This window comes from Dermacentor variabilis, chromosome 1 (assembly GCF_050947875.1).
Source record: "Dermacentor variabilis isolate Ectoservices chromosome 1, ASM5094787v1, whole genome shotgun sequence".
NCBI classification, from domain to species: domain Eukaryota; kingdom Metazoa; phylum Arthropoda; class Arachnida; order Ixodida; family Ixodidae; genus Dermacentor; species Dermacentor variabilis.
The window spans coordinates 91,629,601-91,657,445 of NC_134568.1; the positions used below are offsets into that span (position 1 = coordinate 91,629,601).

The 27,845-nt window shown below is 45.6% G+C and overlaps 1 protein-coding gene across 1 annotated transcript in view; it reads left to right on the forward strand.

The window, feature by feature from the left end:
* Nucleotides 1-25,974, forward strand: part of LOC142580458 (nose resistant to fluoxetine protein 6-like) — a 104,762-nt gene extending 78,788 nt beyond the window's left edge. The window contains exons 11-15 of the mRNA XM_075691151.1: nt 560-682; nt 2,874-2,994; nt 9,447-9,633; nt 18,933-19,075; nt 22,220-25,974. Of these exons, the coding sequence (XP_075547266.1) occupies nt 560-682; nt 2,874-2,994; nt 9,447-9,633; nt 18,933-19,075; nt 22,220-22,453 (808 nt within the window). The 3' untranslated portion in view covers nt 22,454-25,974. The remainder of the gene's footprint in view (nt 1-559; nt 683-2,873; nt 2,995-9,446; nt 9,634-18,932; nt 19,076-22,219) is intronic.
* Nucleotides 25,975-27,845: the final 1,871 nt, after the last annotated feature.

Below are 27,845 nucleotides of genomic sequence, written 5' to 3' on the forward strand. Positions count from 1 at the left end.
TCTTGACGATTTACCGGGACGTTCCTATTCCTTTCGTTGAAGAAGGCCATTACAGGGTGAGCCACCGGATGTTGCGGAGCGTTCTGCGCAACATCGAAGTAAATATAGTTGATTTTCCGTCTACTCAATCTGCTTGCCTCAAAATGGCGTTTGAAACAAACTTGCACGATGCAACAGTCCATTCACATTTCCTAAGAGAGCGCCTCTGCGGCGACCTTAAGAAAACGGAGCTTACTTTCTGAATGCGCCAAGTATTTAAAAAGCTGTAGCTGTACTTTCCTACACAGCAAAGTACAGCAACGGTCACTTGATCAGGCACACCTTGTGTGTTTAATCGCTCATACCTGCTCAATCGAACGCACGGGACGTTTTTGCGCTGCTACTCCAAGTACATGCTCCATAGCATTTCGTCCATACGAATTATAAGACACTGAGCTCAAAGTGATCAGGTTCGCTGCGCCACAGAGTTGTGTGCAAACCCGGATCGAAGAATCGTGCACGGCGCACGTGTAGACTGTAGGCACTCGCATCAGCACTCACATCTGCACTCTTTTCGCAGGAGGCCGTTGGTGAGCTTCGCGCTGCTGGCCATTCTGGGGGCCTCGTCCGTCATCGCTGTTGGTGTGCTCACGTACATCTGGCAGTTCCCGCCCATCCCCATATTTGTGGACCCTGATCCAGAGTAAGCACGCCGGGGCTGGCTTTAGTGAAAGTCCTGCCTACTATCTGCTCATATGCGCCAGTGAAGGGTCGGAGTTGCGTTACCTCTCTGACAAGTTCGCGAACCTTGAAAATACTACTTCATCGCAATGATAAAAAATTGCTGGCTGTCCCGTAATCGACAATTGATTTAAGCATGAATTTGCAACCGTCAAAGAAGATTGGTTGGAGATGATACTAGCCACAATCTTAAAATGGGTGTAGTGCATGTTCGTTACGCCCCCCCCCCCCCCACACACACACCACATCGCACCACGTCATATTGTGCACTGGTCCATATGAAAGCTACTCAGCTTGAAGAATAAAACCGGCTGTAGGTGGCACGACAGGCAGCGAAAGACGCCAGGGAGGCAGAGCGCACTGCCCAGCTAGAAGAAAGGCACCTGAAATATGCGCCATCTCTCGAGGCGACGCAGAACCCGCGCCCCGGAACTCACGGACCGCTAGTGTTCAAAAGTGTACAGGCAACCCTGTCTCAGCGCCAAAAGATGACAATGAAGTGTATGGTGCCATACGTATCTGCCTTTTGGACGTTGCTACTGGAAATGACAAATAAAACTTCAGCGTACTATAAGTTACAGCTTGAGTGATATTGTGAACAAAGATTAGGAAGAACTCGGAAGTAATAGTTCTTGTAACGTGTTTGGGCAGTAACTAGCGTATTTAATGCACGCCTGTACAAAGGGCTTGGGGCCAGAGACCGCACTTTCTTAAGTTTTGATTGATTGCCCGGATGATCTCGTTTTGTTCTTGCAACTTGCCCGGATGTACTCCTTTGAGTGCCCGGATAACGGTTCTGGCTTTTTGCTCAAGGTCACTTGAAAGTCGCCGACAACGGGAGTTAAAAGCATTTCATGCTTAAAAGCTATGAAGTTTTGGCGCCTTTGACATATTCAATCTAAGGGTCACAGCTCAATGAATGACGCTTCCGGAAACGCATCAGGCTCCTGGTCAGAAATTCTCTTATCAACGACGATTTGTGGCGTGATGTATTCTAATGACGGTATGTCCTATGTTGTCATCTTCAAGAATGTGATTTTTTCTTCCTCATTGCTTACCGGGGAAGCTGAAATTGGTCTAATTGCGCTGAGGAGACCATATGCCGCCTTGTAAAACGACAAGTCCACTTGTCGAAACGTTGGCTCCTGCTTTCATCTTGTTCTTGTTTTGCTCATCATCTCCATTTTCATCTACCGCATTCCCCGTGTTTTCTCCTTCTGCAAGAAACTCACGACGAATTTCACCTTCTGAACCAATAAAAAAGACGTTGACGTCTTCCCAAAACAGGCGTTGTCTTAAAAAACAAGTAGGACCCCTATCCAGGAAAAGCTATTACACTATATTTAAAAGAAATTTTCAGCCAATCCTGATGTTGGACATATTAGCAAAGGTGGCCAGCCAATGTCAGAGCACTTACGAGCGAGAAGTTTTGTGAATTCGATCTCAGGGCCCATATTCACAAAAAAGTTCTCATGCTAGAACTGTTCGCAAGCGATGTCGGACATGTTATTAGTGAAAGTGAAAGAGCAATTACAAACAACAAAGAAATTTCTTAATTCAAACACAGGGGCCAGATTCACAAAGATTTCTTTCGTAAATGGCTTCTGCCATTGGCCAGCCCCCTTTGTTAATGATTATCTAACATCCGGATTGACCGAAATTTACTTTTATGAACAATTATAACATAAGAGCTTTTTTGTAGCTGAATTCACAAAGCTTTTCGTGAGTGAGTGCGCTCTGACATTGGATGGCTACCTTTGCTAATGATATGTCTAACATCCGTATTGGCTGAATTTTTTCTTTATTATTTTATTAATTTTCTTCGTAATTTACGCTGATGGTACGTGAGTTTGTGCATATGTACACAGTCTGTGAGCGTGCCTGCGTGCGTCCGTGTCAAAGGAATTGATGCATATTGCCGAAAACAACCAAGTGCGTCAATCCTGCTGGTTAGATTTGTTTAGCCCCTTACATGAAGCAGAAAGAACTACCCCGAGAAAACGTACGCACGCACACGTGCACACATGCGCACAAAGGTGAGATAATACAAGGCGAATGTACGTGCTCGCTCTCCGCGATTCTACCGCTTAACCCTGTTTCAAATGACTTGCCTTTGCCCTTTATTTATTTTATCTCACATCTGCTCCCAACAGTCACTTCAACGAATACATGAGCTTCATCGGATACCGGCCGTACACGCACCTCACATCCTTCTGCATCGGCATGGCCACAGGCTACTTCCTTTACAAGAACAAAACGTTGCACATCAACAGGGTAAGTGCAGCAATTACAGAGCGCAGCAACGGAAACAGAGGAAGCGAGAATCAACCCTATGTAGGAGGCGGCGGAAGCCAGTGGGAAACCGAATACAAATGCGTTTCCGCAAAAAATTACGCCAAATACCAATGTTAGCCCTCGTATTGCTGCAAATGAAAGCTATATGAACTTTCCGGCTATGTGCCATAATTGGAAAAGATCGTTACCACCGGGTCTGAGGAATGAAGCCAGGATCAACGCTAATCTACTCAGTTTATACAACGGTCGCTTTTGACCTCCCGCATGCTTCCTGCGGTCATGTTGCATACCAACTGGTTTGAGCAGTATGAGTAGTCAACACACAGCCATACATAACGGTTCGTAAGTTGGTAAGACTCACGTCAGAACTCCAGGTATGTTTGACCACAATGTTAAGCTGATCTTTCAGAATTCGCTCTAGCCGAAAGACTGGAGTCACCTTAAATATATTTACTTCCAATATCCCTAGGAGTGCTCTTGCTAACCTTTTTTTAATACACTCGCATTCATCTCAGTGCAAAGTCCAGTGTACACCGATTTCTTTTCTGTTCCTAAAAATCTGTTGGATGCTTCTTAGTGAAATACTGACACGAAAATTTGGGTGTGCTTGCGTGCTTTATTAGGTGGCGCTTGGCTCCGTAATAACGGTATAAAGCCTCACCTTCTTGAGCACGTAACAAAGCATTCGAGTCTTTCAATCACCTTTCAATTATCTTTTGATACGACCACTTCCATATGCTTGACAAAAATAAATGCAGTATGGCTACGGATGCGAAGCAGGAGGCTTGTTACGTCACAGAAATTGGATGTGATGGTCATGTGGTATGACAAAACATGGCCGCTGATGATGAAGATTTAATGGCATCCCCTTTGAAATGGGGCGGTGACATATAGTCACCTAGCCTGCTTGACCTACTCAAGTATGCTATACATGTTTTTTATCTAGCATTTTCGTATACATCTCCTTAATCTTTTTTTTTCTACAAAATCTACCTTGTACCGCTAACAATCAATCTCTTCCCTGTTCTTTTTTTTTTCGCCAATACGCTTACCGTCTCTTGCTTATCTCGACTGCTGACCGGTTGACGCTTCCGTTCACTTTAAACCAAAGTGCTTCTGGAAGGTGTACGTTGCCTACGGTTCTCACTGGGTGAATCCCTTCGCATTCCATTAGGATGTGCTCAGCGATCACCAGATTTTTGCTGCAGCATACACATGTCTCATCTAGTTCCGAATATTTGCTCCGGCATGTTTTTGTCCTTAGGCAACCGGCTCAAGCCTCAAAAAGCAAAGCACTGCCCTTTGTATTATCGTATAGATTTTCCCTTCTAATTTCTTTCTTCTCATTCTTGTAAATATCCATGGTCCATTTTGTTTCCATTTTTTGCATCCAATTAACTGTCTCTGTTCCTCTCACTTTCTTTCTGATGATTCCTGGTTGTCTATTTACAGTTTCAATTACCTTGTACTTGGTTGCCAACTTTCTTGACCTCTTCCTCCATTCTGTGTCCATGCTTTGCAAGTACAGATACTTGTGCACTTTAGCTGCCTTTTTATTTCCGTCCATATTCTTTCTTCAAAACTAATTTTGTTTCTTCAAGTCTTTCTTCAAAACTAATTTTGTTCTCTGCTTCTCTGACTTCAAAAAAGCCTCACCACATGTCACCCTGCACTGCCTCATTCGTGTTCTTACTGTGGGCTCCCAAATTCAACCGGCCTGCCTATCTCTGGTTCATTTCTAACCCCGACAAGATATCCGATGTTAGCATAGAATTGCCTTTCGCGAACGTTAGCGCTGGCACTATTACTCCTTTCCAGAGTCCATGCACCACCTCATACTTATTGTCGCCCCACAGTGCTCTGTGTTTCATTATTGCAGCATTCCGTTTCACCTTTATTTTCAGATTCTCTTGGTGGGGGGTGCTTTAGTAAGTTTTTCGTTCGTTTATGTATACGCCGAGGTGTCTTTATTGCTTGACTATGGGTATGAGTTGCTGTTGAATTGACACCACACAACTACTCGTCTCTTCATTAAAGATCATAATTCCCGATTTCTCTGTGGCAAACTTGGGGCCTAGATTTGTCGCTGCATTGCCACAGGCATTCGCAAGTGTCCGTAAATATCTTTTATTGCCCACTAGTGGCACTATGTCGTCGGCGTACATCAGTCTAGGGCGCTTATGTTGCACCATTTGTACATTACGCATGTAGGATAAATCAAACCCTAATTCGATGTTTTCCAGTCGTCTTTCTATGCCCTTAACACAAAGCGTGAACAACAATGAAGACAGAGGAAATCCTTGCTTTAGTCCTTGGTGAATTGCCACCACTTCATTACTTTTAGACCTTCCCATACAATTTGTACTCAGTTGTCTCTATATACGTATATCCCTCATCAGCTTCACTAGATCGTCATCCTGCCTTCGTGCTTGGGAGTATCCCATAACACTTCAATGTCTAAGTTGTCGTAGGCTCCTTTAATATCTATAAATGCTATCCACAAAGGTCTATTCTGAGCTACTGAAATCTCTATGTACTGAGTTAGAACAAACATATCCTCCAAGCATCTGCCTGGTCTGAACCCATTCTGTAGTTCCCCCAGTACATAATTCTTTTCCACCCACTTCGACAGTTCCAATTTTATGGCTTTCATTTCCATTCTATATATCGCCTACGTTACCGTAAATGGCCTCTGCGAGCTCGTCTTATCCTTATCACATTTGCCTTTGTAGATGAGGTTAATCTTGCTTTCACATCATCCAACCGAATTTTCTTCGTTCTAATCACTTGCTCTATGGCATTAGTCAGCATTGCATTGCTCTTCGGACAGAGGTTCTTGATTACCTGTATCGGGATTTCATCGGGTACTGGCGCCGTGTTATTAGGAAAATTTCCATCTACTTTTTTCCAGCAAAACTTTTCTATGCTAAATTTTCATCTCTAAGGCTTCTCTGTTGTTGCTGGATCTGTTTGATTCTGAACTACGCTTTCTTTCGTGCCGAAGTTATCTCTAATAACGTCTCTGATGTACCGCAGTGCATCGTCTCCATCGTAGATGTTACCGTCTTCGCACTCGGCTATAATTATAGCCGAGTGCGAATTTTTAGTTGGAGCTCCGAGAGCTCTTAAATGGTTCGAGAATTTTTTTGGAGCGCCTTTGTCTCTTTTGCGAATGTTATGCACCCAACGTTCACTTGCGCATTTAATTTTCTCTTGCACGAGCTCACTCGCCACCTTTTTTTTTTTCTCGGTATTTGTTACATCTAAGGAGCACCTCTTCTTCGTGTGAACCCAACTTTTTGGCTTCTCCATGATCCCTAGACGCCAGTGTATGTTCTTCTATAGCTTCCTTTATTTCCTTGTTCCACCACTTACGTGATTTCCTCTTTCCAATCCAAGAATGTTTTTTGTCGTGTCTGGCTTATTTCCACCTGCATAACGTCTGCCAGTTCCTTATATACCCAGACTGCTGCAGGAAGAGCCTTCATTTTCTTCGCTGTGTTTTTTGTGATCTCTGTTATGCGGGACCACCACTGACGTTTCCGCCATTGCTTTCCGGCGTAGTGGTTTCGGCTTGCTTAGCTGTTCTCGATTCGGAACCAGCGCCTTTCGCGGTGCTCGCATCGAAGCGTTCACCATTGCTTTACGGAATGGTGGCCCTTAGCTTCGTTTCTACATTTGCAAGCTATTCTTATATTTCGTTCCTCTGTTTCTGTTTAATCTTGAGTTCATTTTCTAGCTTTCCAACCCCTTTAGCTAGCTTATCCTACTCCTGCTCTAGACGGTCTAGCCGTGACCCTAGCACGCACATCCTATAGATAAAAGCTGCACCATTCGTTTCGAGTACTGACTCAAACCGCGTTTCTTCCAACGCGCAAGAGCACTCGCACTCAAAGCAACGCGCGCATGGGTTCCCCCTTATACCAACCATCATCTCGTACTAACAAGGCGCAGTACAAGGTAACCCTACTTGTGGAAGAAGATACAATTATTCCTTAGCTACTTATATGTAAGCAAGACGCTTTAGAAAATGAAAATCATGAAAAATAATTTATAAAGATTGCTCGGCTAACCTAACACTCCAAAAAAAAATGAGCGAAATATCAAATAAAAAACTTATCGCTTTGGCACGCTGCTCCTGCTGCACTGAGGAGGCTCCACCACTCGGTACGTCTGTTCCCTTCGGCGTCACTCGAGACGCCGAAGGGAACATGAAGGAAACATGAGAACACGAAGGGAAAACGCCAGATTGAGTCGCCGCCTGGCCGACACTGGCTGAACAACGATAGTGTGGGTGGCGCGTCGCGTCCTCTGCTACCGCTACTTGTTTACATGTGTGCGTACGGCGCACGTGTGACGATATGTAAAGGATATGTGCAATATGTGTAACAATATGTAAAGGATATGTGCGCGTGCGGCCCACATATCCTTTGAAGTATGTTTCGTGGTTGTAGCGCAGTCATAGATGGCTGTGTGCATTTTTTGACAATGTAGAGACTCATTTGTGTTTGCGCTGCAATAATGTCAGTGACCGCAGGTGTCGGGAGCGCGCGATGCGTGATCGTTGCGCCCTCCGCTCGACACAGTCATTGAAATTTTATGGTTGCGTTGGAAGCACTTCACAAGGAGCACTTGACGTCGCTTGAAACAAATGAAGTGATCGCTGCAAAACCTGAAGGCGACGCTCTAGCGATTCCTTGTAGCGATGCAGGTCTCATTGCGCCATCTTTGTGCGTACCACGAAATATCAACGAAGTGACGTGAGATGACTCCGCAGTAGGAAAGAAAATGTCAAGTGGTCATATGATGTCCCAGGACACAATTGATCATAGGCGTATAACTGCATGATTGTGACTATGGTCACAATCATGCAGTTACAATCATGCAATCATGGTCACAATCATGCAGTCACAATCATTCTTAGTTGTTTCTGCGGTGCCCTTTTATTATGCGGCTATGCCGCTACGCAGAAATAATATTTCCTGGCAGGTCAGTTTTCGCGCTTTGGTACTTCTTGCCATAAAAGGTAAGCGGTAATAAAGTATTGCAACAGGATCATGCGTAACATTGCACTCGTTGGACACAGGACGTCGTAGAGCATAGTTACTAGTGACTAATATAATGCGCTCTTTAGCGCGGTGCTGTTAGCTTGACGGAAGGTAGCTGCCCTTATTTTCACAAATAAAGAAAACAATGCAATACGCGGTCGGGTCCTAAAATAATTTAACATTATTCGCACCATTCTCATGCATATAAACATACAAAAGACCCTTGTGATAAAATGCAGTTTTTGCTGTCACTACGAAAAAAAGAAACGTGAGTGAAGCCACACGGTGATGCTGCATCTATGCTGTCGCTCATAGTGTCGAAACCATGTTTAACTAAAATTAGTAACTACCTTGTATTTGACAGACAATCGAAGAAGAAGTAAAATGTACTCAGGTATGCGTTCAGGAGATGAAGTAGAGTCAGAATGACTAGCTGCTTCAACTTTACTGTACACGAATACACGCACTTTTATAACCAGTGCAAGAATAGAGGAAAGTTGAAGTCCACAACTGTAGCGTCACCAGAATAGGCTGAACGCAAGCCGAAAACCAGCAAAAAGCACCATGAATGTACCAGAACAGAAACTGCGTTTTGAGCTCCTTTCATGTATAGTAGTAACGTTCCGTGCGTTTCGCAGAAAAATGTAGCATTAGAGGGCCATATATCGTCAGTTCACTGCAGTCAGCGCGTTTCATTACCGAACAATTGACCCAAGTCGCTCACATCGAAGCACCGCCGTGTATATTTCAATGCTCGTCGGCAGTGTGTGTTGATACTGAATCCTCAAGGTTTTTTCTGCCTTATGACGTTGTTTCTTCTTATATTAAATTACATTATTATTATTATTATTATTATTATTATTATTATTATTATTATTATTATTATTATTATTATTATTATTATTATGTTGTTGTTGTTGTTGTTGTTGTTGTTGTTGTTGTTGTTGTTGTTGTTGTTGTTGTTGTTGTTGTTGTTGTTGTTGTTGTTGTTGTTGTTGTTGTTGTTGTTGTTGTTGTTGTTGTTGTTGTTGTTGTTGTTGTTGTTTGAAAAGCAGTAGCCATCACCATTATAGGGTTACTACTTCTCTCTTTTATTTTCATTTCAAAAAATGCTTTGCAAAAAAAAAAGCTGGCGCTGTGCAGACTTTTGTAGCTGCTCAGGGTTAGGAACCCGGCGCTGGCGTTGTGCTAGAAATTTCAGATTGCTGTTTTCACAAGTATGACGAGCTTCAAATAGAGTATTACGATTATTCGTCAGGGTGTAACCTACAGGCCCGTTCATAGGCTCCACATGTACCATGTATGCATTAAACTGTACATAACTACAATTTGGGGCGAGCGGTCATCACAGGCCACCAACGGTAATGCATCTGCCAACTGCAGGTGGCACGTCTGCTGGGCTGGCTAGCCGCGGCGCTGGTGAACATGACGGTGGTGTTCGGCGTGTACAACTGGAACGCGTACGAGGCGCCATCGCTCTCCGTCGCCGTGGCGTACGCGGCACTCAGCCGCGCTGCCTGGGCGTTCGGCATCGCCTGGATAGTGGTCGCCTGTGCCACCGGCAACGGAGGTAATGGCCAACCGCTGTATGGCTGAAGCATGTCATGCCAATGCCCCGCATGAAGCGCTCTTAGCGAGCTGCTGCTATCTTCAGCCTGGCTGTCCTCGAAGTCGAGAAGGGTACAGGCGAGAACTCTCAAATCTGCCTCGTTCACTCGCGATCCCTGCCGAAGCGTTTTTGTTTGTTGGAGGCGAGAAGTTGGCCAACACAGCCCGCAACACAGCCCACTGAAGCGACACCATTGTTTAAGATAACTGGCCAAAACATAAATTCTAATAAGCGTGAACGTTTTATTATGATAGTATCGTCAGCAACAAGTTTCCGGACTTTGTTGGCCATTAGCTTGCCCAATGTGTCGACGCCTTCGTGCACAAAATGTGATGGCATTTACTGGGCGAGCAGGAGCACTTGCCCTATAAGTACGCTCACTAGCGCTCACTTAAGCACCGGGGATGTGCCTCCGAGACAAAGCGCAAGCCTTGCGCGAGCACATTCAGCGCAGTTCTAAGTGCTCCCGTTCGCCCACTGGGAAGTGCGCCTATTATAGAGCAGCGCCAAACCCCGTAACCTTCGATTATATGCAGGGCGTCAAGCCAAGTGCTGCTACGGAAAACGTCACGCCAGAACTGATTTGCATATGTCAGTTCCCGTGTGAGCCCACTAGTGGAGACGTGGTAGTACCCCTTTCAAAAAGCAGTGATTTACCGGCAAAGCACAGGGACCAGTCAGAGCCGTGCGATCTCTACACATTTGTTGCAAAAGCAATTTATTGACGAATTTCAGCGCGCACTATAGAGTATTGTCGTCATGCGATAAAGGGAATCGATAGTGTTCGTTGGCACTTTGAGTTGGACCATTTCATTTCATTTATTTAAGTGCCCAAGAACAGCTCTACGCCTTATTGGTGCACTTGTGTTACACAAAGAACAGAAGCAGAAAACAAAACCTAAAACCTAAAAGAACAGTGGTGCAAGATGCAATAAAAGATTGGATTAAGTCAAAGACAGAAGTCAAATAAAGAACAAATACTAGAGCTGAAAATATCAAGATCACAACGCAAGGCATTTTGTTTTGTTACAAGGCGCGTTATAGCGCTAGAGCTGCACACTGAATTCACGTAAAAAAATCCTGCGATCATGCAAATTTTGGCGGGGCACGCGGAACGTTACAGCCGACAGGAACCGCAGACAGGAGAACTGATTGTGAATTAGTTTATACAAGAATAAGTAATCACGATATTTTCGCCTTATTTCTAAGGGTCTAATATTAAACATGCGCAGTACACGCTCATAGGTATAACATACACGGCGTCCCAGAAATCGATCGTGCAGGATACGAATGAAACGTCGCTGAAAAATTTCAATTTTGACGTGAAAACGTCAAATGGCTCATTGAGCGAGAAAGCCGGCGTCCAGTGTCTGCAACAGCCTCAATTCCCATTGGCTGCGACGCCACGGCACGAGCGTGCCTCGACGGAGCAGAGCGGGCGAGTGTTGAATTCCAATGGCGGAGTCGGAGCAGCCGACGGACTCCGCGAGCGAGCACTCGACACTGGCGCAGAGCAACGCCTCCGGATCCGCGAGTGGAACACAACCTGCGCCGCCGGAGCAATGCGGAAGCGGAAGTTCTATTACAGAGTTACCTAGGATACCTTGCGTGTTGTCATTTCCTTCCGCTGTTTGCTCCCAGCACCGCCGCACCGGTCACTTGTCTCTTCAGCGCCGTTCACCTGTTGTTTTTTTAAAAGTGCGGAATTGATATCTCGCCAAGCGTGCAGCAGCTTTTGCTTCCTCGCGAGTCGTGACCGGTGGCGCCTCCCAGCAGACAAACGTGGTAAAGGAAATACGTCACGCAGAGTTCCGGTCCACTCCGCCGATTTTGGCGGAGCATCTTTTTCTGCTCCACGGAGTGACTCCCGCTCTGAATCCCCTCCGACTCTCTCATTGGAACACCTTACTCCCGCCCTCACTCAGACATTGGAACAAACTTGCTCCTAAACGAGCAGAAAAACTTGCTCCGACTCCACCATTGGAATTCAACATAGGGTGTCTCGATGTCAGCGCCGCCTCCCGCCGTACGGAGAAGCGTAGTACCGAGGAGGCGCCATAGGCGAAACGGAACACTAGCGCGCCAGGTGTCACGTGAGGGGAGAGGGCATCGCCGCGACGCCACGTCACTCTCACCCTCAGATGCATGTGTTATCGGCGCGTTCCTTATCCGCGCAAGCGTTCTAACTGCGTCTGGGTAAGGCCAAATCAAAACGCGCCAAGCATCTCAACGCGCTCACTTGCCCTACCGCTAAGAACTAAGAACTACCGCTAAGCGGCGTTCAATTGGACATAAATGCTTTCGCATTTCATAAGAAGTGCTTAGGTGTCCTCGGATTTTTTTGCCTCATTGGTAAATTTCATACACTTCAATACAAAGAACTAAACTCTAACTTCGTGCGTACAAAAGAATAATAGAAAAGAACAACGCAGTTGACATTCGCAAACTTTTTGGTCATTCTTGATATGGGACCTAACTTTCTGTAGAATGCACTAACAATGCTTGAAACACGCTCTTCGAAAGTTAGTATGGAGCCAACCAATATTCCTAAGCCAGGCGTACAACTCGCGCTTTTCAAAGGAATGTTATCAAGTGCGTATTCGTATAGTAAAGTGGACATGTTGCCACTAAAGGAAACGACAGTGTCTTAGTTCGATTAATACGCAAAAAAAGTTGGAAGCACACCACTCCGCGACAGAATTTACATCTTCCTGTAATAATTTACTATCCTCCGCTGATTCCATTTTACGGTAAACTTTAATATCGTCAGGGTACAAAATGAGCGGCGAATGATGCCAACATTCTTCGAGATTATTAACAAAGATATTGAAAAATAATGGGCCTAAGTAGACGCTTGCGGAACACTGGAATTTGATTCATAAGGTAAAGGGTACTTAGCACCACCACGAACGTAATTTAAACGAGTGGACAGGTAGTCTTTAATCAGGGTGCATAGGCTGGAACGAACGACGTAACTCAATAGTTGATGGATAAGAAAGTCATGAAAAACATAAAATGCTTTTGACAGGTCGAAGTATACTGTGTCTGCCTACGGTCAGCAACAGCTAGTCCCGCATCATCAAGAAATGAAAAAAGGTTTCTTTCCACAGACCAACCATGAACAAAACCATGTTGGCACATACTAATCTTATGCTGAAATAAAAACGACAGATGTGTAAACATAGCTATTTCAAACACTTTTGCAAACGGAGACAAGAGGTACACGGGACGATAATTTTTGATGTCGTTCATGCAATTTTATGAACTGGCACAACTATTGCATTCTTGCAGCAAGACGGAAAGGCACTCGCACGCAAAGCAAGATTAAAAATGTGCGTAATGAGAAGAAAAGCATTTGAAACAAAGCTTGGTATTCGGTCGTAAGGTAACAAGATAATGCTTTCGTTTCGACTTATACGGTCGCCGCGATATCGTGTTCTGACTAACATGATATGTCGAAATGGCCACTGAAACTATAGTGCCAGTCACCAGAGCTAGGAGTATACATGGTATTCAAGGAAACCGAGGAAAAATGTTCAGCAAATGTACTGGCGATATTGTCGCAGTTTCTGAGAATGCCACAAGAAGGATGATTTATGACATAAATCTCGGCCCGCTCAGAAATGTAATCCTTTACATAGGTCCAGAAACGTTTGGGATCGCATTTTACGCGCTCTTCGACAAACTTAACGTATGCGTCACTGTGTCTACGCATTACGCGTTTCACCTGGCTTCGCAAGACAATACATTTTTCGTACCACCTCGATGATTCTGTTTTCTTGGACTTCGCATGGTAACTTAGCTTTTTACGAAGTAAAACGCATAATTCCTTAAAAAACCACGCAGGATAGCGAGCACGACGAAACTCTTTGCAGGGAATGAAGGCTTGCAAGGCACGTTTTGCAATATCAGTAAGCATGCTAACTGTTATGTTCATATCTGAGGCGCGATACAATTCAGACGAGTCGGCATCATTCAAATAGTGGTAGGGACCTAGATTGTCGCCGTTCGAAAAAAAAAAAACAAATGAGCGAACAGACTCGCTCAACACATGAATCGCCTCTAGAAAAATTATGAATTGGAGCGGAACATGTTATTGGCCAGCAAGAACTAAACCTCTAACAGCAACAGAAAACTCAACACATAAATTAGCCAGAATTAGATCTAAAACATTTCCCGCGGCAATTGGAACCGTGTTAAACTGCGTTAATCATAGAATTTTTACAGAGAAGAACAGCGCATCACAGAGAGAGCATGATAAAGATCCCGATGTCGCGCGTGAAGAATCCCAAATAATAGAAGGAACATTAAAATCGCCAGCTACCAGCTCATTATATTTTGCAACATCAATAACTTCAACTAAGTTATTCATATGCTCAGAAAGCTGCACGTTACTTATGTTAGGACGGAAGTAGGCTGCGCAGAGCAACAAATTTTTGCCGCTCCCCTAACAGGAATTTCAACACACAGAGTTTCTGGCACAATTTCAAGGTTCGCAAGCCTCATAACGCTGAGACTGTTCCGTACGGCAGTTAGCACACTACCGCCGTATTTAACGCGAGCATCATACACGCTGTCACATCTATGAACAGTGTATTCCCGTGAAAAGTAATTATACAGTAAGTCGTTGCAAAGACACGTTTCAGTGAAGCAAATAACATGGTATAACTATGAGGCCCGTCCCTCAAAGGCATGCCAACAGAGTGTGGACGAGCCGTTTCCGTTGATGCTGTAGCCTCCAGTATAGGTCGCGTCCACTCTCGGAATGTGGAGAAGTGTAGTGGTGAGCTGCCGTTCACCATCACACGAGAACGGCCAATGCAGTGGATTAGGCGTGTCTATATTCAGAGAACTCTCTATACAGCGCTGTCACGTAGGGGTAACATAGGCGAGTCTTGAAGCCGCTCGATCATATCTTGATTATTGACTTTGCTATGTGATTCATGATTCTTCTTTTTTCATCTGCTTTACAGACTTTCAATATGAAGTTAGAAAAATTAGTTGAAGCGTGAAAAAGAAAATTTAGTTGTCTCTAATGAAACGTGGGTCCGTTATTCCACAATGCTTTCATGGCCAGACACTGAATAAGGCGCATTGTCATCAGTAAGATACCTCTTACACATAATTTATTCCAACAGCACCACGTAGAAACGATTTTTACTTCCCGCTTCCTTTTCGTAAAACGCACCTGCACTATTTATTTTTAAGAAATTTTGAATGTTGCTTCAGACCGTGCTTCGAGTGCAGAAAATTTAGCCTTCTAATAGATTGTGAACAAAGAACGGCAGCTCTGTCTGCCTGTCGGTCAGTCTCTCTTTTTTAACAAGTAACTTCGTGCATTCTTCTTGCTGTCCGCGCCGTTACTGATTTTTAATTATTTTAATTATTCTGGGGTTTTACATGTCAAAACTACGATATGATTATGAGGCCGTTTATGAGTATGCAGTTGGGCGGCAAGGGACGTATTGGTGCAGCAGAGTTTTTCAGCCCCAGCGCAAATCGGTCGTGCATGCGTGCGTGCGTGCGTGCAGTTCGTCTTCGTTCATCATCTGTCTCAAGCAATAATAACTTCTGAACTTAAGCCTAAGTAACCCCCTTCCATTTATTTGGATTCTCGCTCGACGTGTTGCATGTAAACAAACGACCTCAGTTAAAAGTTCGAAACTGGGTTTCTTGTGTCCGTCCTTTGGTCCCGCTGACGACCGTCGTCATCAGCTCCCCTGCTTATTCCCATCTTCACCCTCGCCAGACGCGAAGGAAACAGAACATCGCCCACCACCACCGCATCGCACCCCGCAGGTTCCAAAGGTGGTGGTGAATGTCATTTATTTCAGAGGCCTGAACAGGTAGTAACTTCAGCGGACAAGGACAACGCTACGCGCATCGCGAAAAACTTCTTCAGAAGATACGGAGGTGTTCACATACAGACTGGCACACAAACAGACATATTAAATAAATGCTACATTAAAAAGGGTAGCCGCAAATTTTTAATGTGACGGTGCTCATCGTTATCAGCAGCAGCCTATTTTATGTCCACTGCAGGACGCCAACCGATTCCAACTAGCGCCCACGAATTTCCTAATTTCATCGCTCCACCTAGTCTTCTGTCGTCCTCGACTGCGTTTCCCTTCTCTTGGTACCCATTCTATAACCCTAATGGTCCAACGGTTATCAAACCTGCGCATGGCATGACCTGCCCAGCTCCATTTTTTTTTTCTCTTAATGTCCATTAGAACATCGGCTATACCCGTTTGCTCGCTGATCCAAACCGCTCTTTTTCTGTCTCTTAACGTTATGCCTAGCATTCTTCATTCCATCGCTCTTTGCGCGGTCCTTAACTTGGTCTCAAGCTTCTTTGTCAATCTCCAAGTCTCTGCCCCACATGTCAGCACCGGTAAAATGCACTGATTGTACACCTTTCTTTTCAATGATAATGGTAAGCCTCCAGTCAGGAGCTGACATTGTCTGCCGTATGCGATCCAACCCATTTTTATTCTTCTATGAATTTCCTCCACATGATCAGCGTTCCCTGTGATTAGTTGATCTAGGTAAACGTTCTCCTTCACAGACTCTAGAGGCTGACTGGCGATCCTGAACTCTTATTCCCCTGCCCGGCTATTCATCAATTATTTTCGCCTTGTTGATCAGTTTTGACAGTTCCGCGAAATCTATCTTAGCTCTTGAGTTGGGCACTTTCATTCTTTATCGTTTCTTTATTAGGTCCTTTGTTACGTGGAAGAGCTTTCCTACTGGTTGCCTTGGTGCCTTGCCTCCCACTTCAATTGCTGCCTCTGAAGCCAGCCTAGTTACGGTTTCATTCATTACCTCTATGTCATCATCATCTCTCTGTTCTAAGGCTGCATATTTGTTTGCAAGTACCAGCCTGAATTTGTCTTCTTTTACCCTTAGTACCTCTAGGTTGACCTGTTCCTTCTTGACCGATTTTGCTCTTTCTCTCTTTAAATTGAGGTGAATCCTAGCCCTCACTAACCTATGGACCACTGCACTTCACCCTACCTATCACTTCTACATCCTGCACAATGCTGGGATTAGCAGAAAGTATTAAATCAATTTCATTTCTTGTTTCGCCATTAGGGCTTTTCCAGGTCCACTTTCTGTTGCTATGCTTCCTTGAAAAGGTGTTCATTAATCGAAGCTTATTCGTTTCTACGAATTCTACCAGTATCTCTCCTCTGGCGTTTCTAGAATCGACGCCGTAGTTTCCAATTGTTTGTTCCTCAGCCTGCTTTTTCCCCACTTTTGCATTGAAGTCGCTCATTACTACAATATACTGAGTTTGCACTTTTCTCATCGCTAATTCAACATCTTCATAAAACTGATCTACTTTATCATCATCGTGACTGGATGTTGAAGCGCAGGCTTTCACTACCTTTAATCTATACCTCTTATTAGGTTGATTACGACTACTGCTACCCTCTCATTAATGCTGTAGAATTCGTCAATGTTGACCGCTATGTCCATATGGATTACGAGTCCTACCCCGTAATGCTCCTTGTGTGGGAGACCTCTGTAGCAGAGGACATGGCCGTTAGTCAGCACTGCATAAGACTCACCAGTTCTAATCTCACTAAGGCCGGTGATATCCCAAACAATGTCTGATAGTTCCTCAAAGAGTCCTGCTAAGCTAGCCTCACTCGACAGAGTTCGGCTGTTAAAGGTTGACAGGGTCAGTTTGACAGGTTAGGTTGACACGATCAGACGCTGCGCATGGCACTGATCTAAAATTCATGAAAACGCTCTTTTTTTCTTCTGTGCCAGATTCGGGTTAAGAGAACTATGAGGACGTCACAAAATTTGCTGTTTCCCACATAATGGGAAGCAGTGACGCGATAGCTAGCACATTATTATGCGCAGTAGGTCTTGCACTGTTTTGTGTGGTATCTTCTGCATTCGCAGTCACACGTGAGCAAACTTACGTCGAGAAGAAAAAAAACTTTTAGTCAGCGATGCCTACATTCTGAGTCGTCTTCGTTTGTGGCGCTGGCGATCCCAGGTAGTGCAGAAACGGAAAGACATGGCTCTTTCTTTCTCCTCTTTCTTTCTCCTCTTTCCTATCACTGCCTCTCGCTTTTTTGCCGCTGGCTTCGTTTAGATTCCTCCACTTAGGCACTGGCTTACGTAAAGCTTTAAAGCGTGGCGTCAGCCAATCATTTTAACGAAAGCTCAAGAGGTCAGACACAGTATTTATTGCTGCAGCATCAGTGTAATGTCTGAGAGATATATACTGGACACCGGATGCACCTGTGTGATGACGTACCATTTTACATGTTTTTACTCATGGGGCAACATAGCTTTTGGAAATTTCGCATGCAAAGCCAAAGTGCAAAACAAATAGTTTGCTCAAAAGTACATTTTAGTCAGTTCATTATTCGCTTAAGAGACATTTGTGATCAATCTGATTTTTTAGCCGGCCAGATCAGTATCACTTTTGATTAGACGTTTACATTTACCTGCTTTCTAGATTTTAGTGCACTGACTGGTTTCATTGTATGATGCTAGTTTTCTACTATATAGTGCAGTGCTGCACTATAATGTGGGCACTAAGTGGGCTGGTTGAGAGATATAACATTTGGCTGGCAGTTTTTAGGTCTTGAGTTCGAATCCTTGCGGGGCACCGTGATCTTTTTACAAAATGCTGGAAATATGCTCTGGTATTCCAGCGACGGACGCCGGCAGCAGCGACGGACATTACACCGACTAAGGGTGTGAGCATATAACAGCTGCTGTTCTAAAACAGAAGCCTTCGTCATTTGTCGCGATCGCCCTGTTGCATTCCAAGCACGGTAACTTTTATAAATATGCACATTTTCCCATTGCAATTTACACTTTCATGACGTCACGAGGAGCTGGCGCGGAAACGTCAAGCCCGCTTTTCGTTTTTGTGCCTTTTCTGGCTTACCAAACTCCGAAAGGCATTACTGACGTTCCTGGTATTAAATAGTGTAATTTACCAATGAAGCTCACCTTTCCACTTTAATGTCTTTTCAAATCTCCAAAGGCGCAGATAATTGTTCTTGATAATGAGAAACCTTAGCGTGCTCTTTCTACTAACATTGGAGATAAAACGCTCGAGAAAATATAGCACCGCCACCAAACCCGCTGCTGTCTCATTCTACATTTTACTTTCGGCGGTTATGTGCGCGCGTGTGAAGCCCATGGCTGTATGAGTCGTACCATTCACTGGTTGGGTCCCAAGAGGTGGGCACCTGACTAACTTTCGGTGGACTGTTTTACCGCAGGCTTCATCAACAAGGTCTTGTCGTGGCGGGCCTTCGTGCCACTGAGCCGGCTAACCTACCTCGTGTACCTGGTGCACCCGCTGCTCATACTGTGGCACACAGCCTACCTCAAGAAGCCCTTCTACACCACGCAGTTCTTTGTGGTAAGTATTCAGCAGCAAGCGCGTTTCGGAGCGGAGATTAAGATTCGCTTACATGCTTTCACGAATGAAATGCGCAGAGAACGAGTCCCGTTTGAATGGCTATGCTTGCAAACGCGGGACGAGATCGCAAGCGCATGCAGCATGCAAGCCATCACACGTATAAACCCATCACACCAATGTTATGAGCTTTCTAGCTGCACATGTTTCGGTGGCTAAATTGGTGCATATATAGACATGTCGCCGACCGGGACGGTAAGCCTGTAAAAAGAGACCTATTCTAACAAAATAGTAGCATAGGGCAGGGAAAGAATAAAATCACAAGAAAGTATTATTCGCAGAAGGACACTCGGCTGAACTACAGCTTCTTATATTATTATCGAGACTGAAATACCTACGCTCACTTTACCACTAAGTACTGGCTCCATCACGTTCATTTGTACATGGAATGCATCAGAACACCCTTCAACATTGTGGGACCACCTAGCTCCATCGACAGAAGGCAATCGCGCAAGCCCATGGTTACGCTGGGATTTATTGCAGCGAGGTTATCTTCTAGAGATGTTTCGCGCTGCCTCGCGACAACGCTGCCGGTCTCGTGCTGACTCGGTAGCCTGCACGCACGTCATGAGCGAACGACGTGTGGTGGCCGGCTGCCGCGACAGTGAAGGACGCCGAGGCGACGCACGTGATGAGGTGTGTGAGCAGCGAGTGCCAGTGAACCACCCACAGTGAGTATGGAGGTTCGAACACTTCGACCACGCGGTTCAGGAGGGCCAGGATCTGCTCCGTACGTGTCGGTTTCCAGTTCTATTTCTCACTTGTTTGTTCAGCTTTTGCTGCTCCCGGTTTACATAAGTTTCTGCGGCTGGAAGTAGGCGCGCGTAACACATTTCCCAAGTATGCCGACGCCACACGGCGCTTGTGACAAGGATTGCGAATGTTCTGCAGCTCCAAAGTTATGTGGGTTGAAGACAACACTTGACTTCCCTTTCAAAAGCGTCGAAGCGTATACAGAATACAGGGCTAGCATCACGGCCATGTATCGGAGCACTCAAAGCGATCACATCTCACTGACCTCAAGAGTTGAGCTTGTCACAGTCAGACAGATCCATTGTGGTGGAGACGTAAAGAATTTTAAGCTTGAGCAAGATGATGCGGTTCGTCAATCTTAAACACATCAAGGCGCTGCTGCAAAACGGTGCATAGCTGTACAAGAATGTCAAGAATGATTGTATGAAATTACTCTGGAACACAAAATAAATAGCATAGGTGTGACACACATTTGTCTTCCAAATTGTACACACCTGAGGTGTTCTATGGAAATATTTGAGCATGGCGAGGCATCCGCCATCGTCATGCAACTAGAAATACTGAAATATAAAGGTTGTAAACAGGGATAAGGTGCCTCAGAAAGGCTGGCCAAAGTTTCGATAGGAGGACCTATCTTCGTCAAAGGCGGCCTCGTCATCCTCGGCATCTTAGTTTTAACGGGTTAGTAGAGTGACGTCACGTGCGGTTGTTGTCGGTGGCAGCTGGTTGTAAAGAGAGAGACTTCAAAGAGAATGAGCGCTATCGTCTGACGTCTGTGAGCGTGGTTCCCAAGACGAGGCGACAAGAGCGGGAGAGTGGGAAGGCGGGGAGAAAAGAAAAGAAAGAAAAGGAGAGGAAAAAGGGGGGGACACCAAGAGGAAGAAAAAAACAAGAAAAGAAAAAGAGAGCCAAGGGAGGGTGTTGAGAGGGTGTTGGGGAAGCGAGAGGTTAGGGAGCATTCAGGGGTGTCGTTGGCGGCATGTTTTTGTGGCTTTAGAAGAGCCGGTCAGGCGGTCAGTGCGCGAGTAAAAAAAAAAGGCCCAAAAAGACATCAGTTGAAAGAGTGACTTTAATAGCGTAGCAGCAATGCATCGAGTAATTTTGAAGGAGATAAGATAGCGACAAGGAGCCTGGGGTGCAATGCATGGGGTGACAGGAATGCAGCGGCATGGTCTTTCAGGGGACGTTAGCCCCAGTAGCTCAACGTAGCTGTCGTCACGGCGGTATACAGAAATGGCGATACCCTGTGTGACTGAGGCGCCGAAAAAGGTATACTGGCGTCTCGGAGTTTGGGGTGTGTTGGTGAGCGTGTTTCAAAAAGTATATAATAAAAAAGACAAAAATGGGGGGGGGGGAACGAAACCGGAATAACAAATAGGAGGGTGACGTGCGCAGAAGCGGGCGAGGCAAGTGTACTTGGGAAAAGGGGGTCGTACAGTTGATATAAACGTAAAAACATGAAAGAGTATATTAAATTGAGTAGTAGGCAGGGGAAAATTTTTTTTTTTTTTTTGAAATGGAGTAATAGGTGAGGTTAAGGGGAATTAAGGTTAGCTGGTTGCATAATGTGTTTTGTGCCTTGGTTGATGATATGAGGATTTCAGATTTAAGTTACCGCTTTTAAAGATTCTAAGTTGCCACGTGCCAAATTAATTCCCGTCGGGTGTAGGCAATTAAACTTGTGTATGAGGTATGATTCCGTATATTTCCTTTCGCGAGGTGAACGGAAATTTGTTTGTAGTATATAGAGCTTTGCTTTGTCGAATATATGACCACGTTCATTAAAGTGGCTGGCTACTGCTTTAGGTAAATTGTGTTTTGTATCCGCGCGGTGACCGTTGAGTCTTGTATGAATTTATTGTCCAGTCTCACCTATGTATTGTTTGCTACAAGCGACGCATTCTAGACAGTAGACTACGTTGCTTGGTGTGCAGGTGAAACCCGAAGTTACCTTGTGTGAGTAATTCGACGCTGTACTTTTTACTGTAGTAGTAGATTGAATATGTTTGCATGTAGAGCACCTGGGGCGAACAGGGGCCGGTTCCCAACTTCGCCTTTGTCCTTAGTTTGGCATGCACAAGAATATCTTTGAAATTAGTGTTGCGTCTGTAGGCTACTCTGGGCGGGTCGGGAAAAATCTTATCAAGTTTCTGGTTGCTAGTGAGAATTGGGTAGTATTTACTAAGGATGTTGTTCATGTTTGGGAGTGCGTTTGAGAATTTAGTAGTAAGAAGAGGCGTTGTTGTTCTTGTGATCCTCGGGCGAGACTTGAGGACCTCGGCTCGATCAAAGACCGAAACGATTTTAGGCAACTTGCGACTTCTTCGTTCGCAGGGCTACGTCTACCTGGGCCACCTGTTCTCGGCCTACTGTCTCTCCTTCTCGCTGAGCTTGACTTTCGAGTCGCCTTTCATCCTGCTCGAGAGGATACTTCTGGGAAAGTCAGCCCGCCAAATGGGCTATCAACCCGAGAAGACAGACAAGATCTTGGCGCGGGACTTTTCCAAGAACCCGGACTCGCTCACTACCAAGGCGTTCGAGAATGGCTCCAGCAGCTGCGGTGTTTAAGTGCGACACCACGAGGATGCGCGTGCGCACATCTTTCGTCGATTGCATTCTCCACGAGGAAGCCGTGCACGCTTCACATTGTGCCTCCTATGTGCTTGCTCAAAGGACGTCCGCAGGGAACTGCCCTCAAGTGATACAGGGCTGAGAACTCCTCCAGATGGATGCTCGTTTTTAAAACTATGCAGGGTGTGTGCGTGCCTTCAGTTCTTTTTTTTTTTTTTGCTAGCGCCATTTTTTTCTTTTCTATGTAGTCGTGTTAATTAGGCTTGTTTTCGTATTTGTGGCACCAGAGAAGTAGAGGTCACCAGCGGAAACGGCGCGATGCGAGTCGGTGTGTAACTTTATTAGCATATTTGGTGGTCAACTTTCTAATTATTCAATGTGCGAAAAAGGCAGAAAGTGCTGCAGCACAATCACAGGTTTACCCGCGGCGCAGCGCCGAGCGCTGTGCTGCACCAACAGCTCTGCTGCTTTTTTTACCTAACACTGAACATAACTGTGGGTGCACAAAACCTAATCGATGACACCATTCTATCGAAGCAATCACACAGAGTAAGGGGAATGAAAGCGACGCGCTTCCGTCGTCCTTCCCCGCAAAACAGCGAATCAAGAGCGCGGCTTGTGTACACACTCTACACAAGAAGCTGCGCTCGCTTTCATCATGTCTCTTTTCGCTTCCCGCTCTCGCGAGGAAGTCACTCTTTGTGCAGTTGCGTGAAATGTGGCGCTTGCGTCAAAGATCCGTCAAGACAGTTATACTGTAATATCCCGAATTGTCGCCCACACACATTTGCTTGCGAAATAGCAACTGCACCAAATTCAGCGAGGCTTTCATAGAAATGTGCGACGTTTTTGCCTGTGGCACTGCATGGTCAGCGAGGCTTTTGCAGGGGCAGAAGCTTTGTGCCACAGCTTATTTTACCCGTGGAAATTAAAGGGGTCCTGAACCACCCCTCGGGCTTGGTGAAGAAGCACAGTCCGTGGATAGCATATGCTGCCGTGAACATATCAGCCAAATTTTGCAGTCGTGCGCGGCGCGTCACCTTTTTTCTCAAACGCTCCCTCTTCAACAGGAGTCTTCTCGTTATTCTTTTCGGGCTCCATATTTCGTCACGTAGCATATTCCCGTACGTAGCTGCTATTGGCCAATAGGTGACATCAATCAAGAAGGGCGTTTGGATCAGTGTGCTTCTTCCTATATACTGTTACTGTGTATATTTACTGACGCAGTTTAATAAACAGGCTGAAGTAAAAATCTCCTTTCGAATTTCGACAAGAATTACGTATTTCCTGAAAAAGCGGACTTTCATCTGCTCACGCTCGACCGCGGCCGCCTGCGTAGGAACTAAACTTCGACCAGACTGCTTATCGGTGTCGTCGCCGGCTGGCCTTTCTAATTTTTATTGGTTTTGAACACTCAACTAGCCTCGAACCGCGCGAACCATGTGGTCAGACCACACGCACGCTTGCCGGCACGCGCTCACTCCTCGCCGCTCCTGGTTACTTCGCGTTGAGCGATAGCGCTTCAAAATGCGCAAGTTCGACATAGCTACTATCCGTCGGTCAAGCTGGCGCAGGAGAAAGCCTGTCCGCCCCACGTAGCACAGCTAGATAGGTTCTCACGAGCGCGCACTAAATCCCTGTCGTGCACAAAGCAAATGCATACGCACTACAGTTGCGTGTAGCTGCAGTCTGCTACGTAGCATAGATACCGCGGCCACTGCAAGGTGCCGCAATGAGTCCGCTGGCCGAGCGCATCTTTGCTCACTGAGGACAACTGCCTCTAGCTTTCATTTGGCGCATTGTATGTGCCAAAATCTGAAATATTGGTTTTTATGTGAACATGCAAATCAAAGTTGAACTTTGTGCCAAGGTGACATTCATTAGGCGGAGTGTTGTGGGCATGCCCCGCTCCGCCATAGCCTTCGCAGTGTAAGGCATTGAAGAAGGAGTGGAAGCACTGCGAAGGACGTGTTTGATTGTCAATAACTCCGCTTCTGCTGAACGCGTTGAAGTACTTTTTGCGGCAAAATATTTCTGAAATAGCCTGTTCAACCTCAAATGCATTTATCCACTTCGATAAAAAGTGGTTCAGGGCCCCTCTAAGGCTTTAGCAAGCCTTCAAGTCAGCTGATGCCGCGGCCACCGCGGGGTGCCACGTCGAGTCCGCTGGCTTAGCGCACTGCGGCACAATGAGGACAACCGCGTTTGGCGCGTCGTAGGCGCCAAAATTGGAAGTAGTGACGTCTACGTGAATGTCCAAAATCAAATTTGAACTGCGCGCCACGGTGACGTTCAGTAGGCGGAGCGTTATGGGCACGCTTGCTCCGCTGTAGCCTTCGCAGTGCAAGTCATTGAAGGAGTGGAAGCACCGCGCTGGGGATGTTTGATTGCCAATAGCTACGCTTCTGCTGAACGCATTGAAGTACTTCTCGCGGCAAAGTATTTCTGAAATAGTCTAACTTCAGATGCATTTTTCGACTTCGATAAAAAGTGGTTCAGGGCCCCTTGCAGGGCATTTTGCAGGGGCCATGTGCGGCATTTTAGTGCAATAGTAGCATCTAACTCAGCAATTCTTAGCGCGTTCTGCTTACCAACGTTTTCTGTTTTTGCACCGAAACGTCGCCCACTTTGTCCCCTTTCTGACGAATTGCTGCCAGAGTAGAGAGAGAGAGAGGAATGGGACGGCGGGGACGTTTACTCGAGTTTATGACGATATATATATATATATATATATATATATATATATATATATATATATATATATATATATATATAACACCACCGCGAAAACAGGTATACCTTAGCACAGCTTTCTTTTTCCTTTCCACCGTCTTTGTTCCCGTTATCTGCTGTAAACGCGTCCACGGTGGCAGTCACACGAATGTATTTTTGTATGTTTGCATTTTCGAAAAGACGTGCAACACAATGTTTCTGCCGCGTGATGTCCACAGCACATGGCCACTGGCGCTGCTACTCACGGATACTCCTCCCGTATTCTTGTGCACATTCACGCTAGAAAGTCTCAACCATGCTAAAGCTCTGTAATACATTTGTACATAGACTCGCTCTCACACAAGAACCGAGCAGTGCCGATGTTGCAGATATCTTTGTAAACACTGAGTAATAATTGTCCCACAGATGCTAGTGTGTTATAGTGTCAATAGAACTGTTAGGCACGTGCAGTTAACTTTGCGTAAGAGACTGTCGCTCAATGAACTGCACATTTTTGTTGTCCCGTTACCGCGGCACTGGTGTCGCCAAGATGGATGCTGCTGCTACAGAATGCTGTAGCTTGCCACCTGCACAAGTGACGCTGTTTGTGGCTGTTGCATGTTTTACAGTGCTTGAAACAATGCCAACGCAAACTGGCATGATTGCAAGCGCACGCTGATTTAGCACCGGTTTCTGTTAAACGCACCGTCCAGTTCTGTTCGCCCACGTCCAGCCTTAAACAAAGTCTCTCATGGCTCAGGTAAAAGCAACACATTCATTAAACATAATCTGTACCTGTTTCTGAATCTTCTTATATTCTTTTCGTGCCCTATTTCTTAAAAACTTGAGAACATAAATAACGTTACATGGAAGTGCAACGAAATTGTAAACGTTTTCGCAACACGCATTCGTGATCACCTCGTTTGTGTTACCAGAGTGGTTATAGATGTGTGTAATATAATGAGCAGATGGTAGTCTTGGTACACATTTTTCTCCTTGAACAGAGGCGTGGTACCCACCACAACTTTCTCTTTCAGGAGGACCATCGGTTAGTTTTCTCGCAGTGCATTTTGACGTATAGCATGGACCATTTGCTGGACAGGCCACTGTATTAGGGTGGATCAGTGTGATCACATGTGTCATGTTTTACGGACACTCCCATGCGAATGCGCTGGCGCCTCCCTGTGATAACTCTCGACCGATAGACAAAATGGTCACCATACAGCCATTGCGCGTTTCGTACTTTTTCACAAAAGCCGTACAAATAAATATCCAAAAGCATGCGCTGTTCTCGCGCAGAAGACTGTGGCGCTTTTATTTCGTAATATAATTGACCAGGTGTCCCGGTCAATTTTATAAAAAACGAATATTAACAGTTAATCTAAACAATAATGATATGAACAGCGCTCTATCGTCTAAACAAAACAAACAGCGACGTTGCGAGTTTTGTAGGTACCGCTGCATAACGGTGAATGTTCCCCTGAAATAGTTTCTTTGGAAGATGCACAAACAGGTTTGAAGGTCTCGAACGAATAAACGCAGCGCGTAGAGCTCGCAGTTGCTATAACACGTGCGGCGATAACACGATAATTGCGGCGCTACGCATTGCAGAGTCCATCCAAAAGAAGAAAAAGAGTATTGTGCAGATCGCACGCACTGGGGCAACCGACGCATGCTATGCAATGCATTTCGCAGGTAGCTGACTATTCAGGATTGTTTGGAGTTCCCCAAAGGAATACCAAGTGGACCAACGTGTTTGTGTAAATTGAGTATTTGTGCGTGAGGGTCGCGAGCGTGCGTGTCTGTGACGACAGCAGCGCGACGACGACCACGTCGAAGACGATCGTGTGTGGCAGCCGGCCGTTCGGCGCGAGCTTGGGCGATGACGAGCGCTGCTTTGTAGTGCATAGGTAGTGGACGAGCGAGCGAAGCATGGATCAACAGTGGCTGCGTGTTATACTGTTATGCAATAGAACCTATATATGGCTATGTGGTGTGGTGTATGTTAAAACGAAGATGGTTTTTGTTAAAAAAAATTAAAGTATAGGGTTTTTCATGCCAAAACCACGATCTGATTATGAGCACGCCGTAGCTGGGGGACTCCAGATTAATTTTGACCACCTGGGGTTCTTTAACGCGCACCTAAATCTGAGTACACGGACGTTTTTGCATTTCGCACCCATCGAAATGCGGCCGCCGTGTCCGGGATTTGATCCCGCGACCTCCTGCCTAGCAGCGCAACACCTAAGCCACTAAGCAATCACGGCGGGTCAACGACGGCTTTTGTGCCCCAGTGGAAAACATTTTAAAGCTCGATTAATTTCGTCAATCATGAAATCAGCACAGCATCACAATTTCTACGTAGCGTGCTACGAGGAAAGTTCCGGGGAAAGTGGGCCGGTCTCGGAGGTAGTGCAGCTTAACACGGCGCCTCGCAGCGCAGTCTGTCGCAAGAAAAGACGAAGTGGCAAGGGTCGCACGCGCCCAGCGTTTCAAGGAGCCGGCTGGCTTTGGAACTGAAGAAGTATACGTGCGAATGTATGGTGCGATGAACTTTATTCAGGTCCTGAAAATCAACCCTTAGGTTGACGCAGGCGGCTCCCACGTCGGGACATAAAAATTGTGTTGGGCATTATAAATAAAATAAAAGAACATAATTAAAACAACAAACTACGCC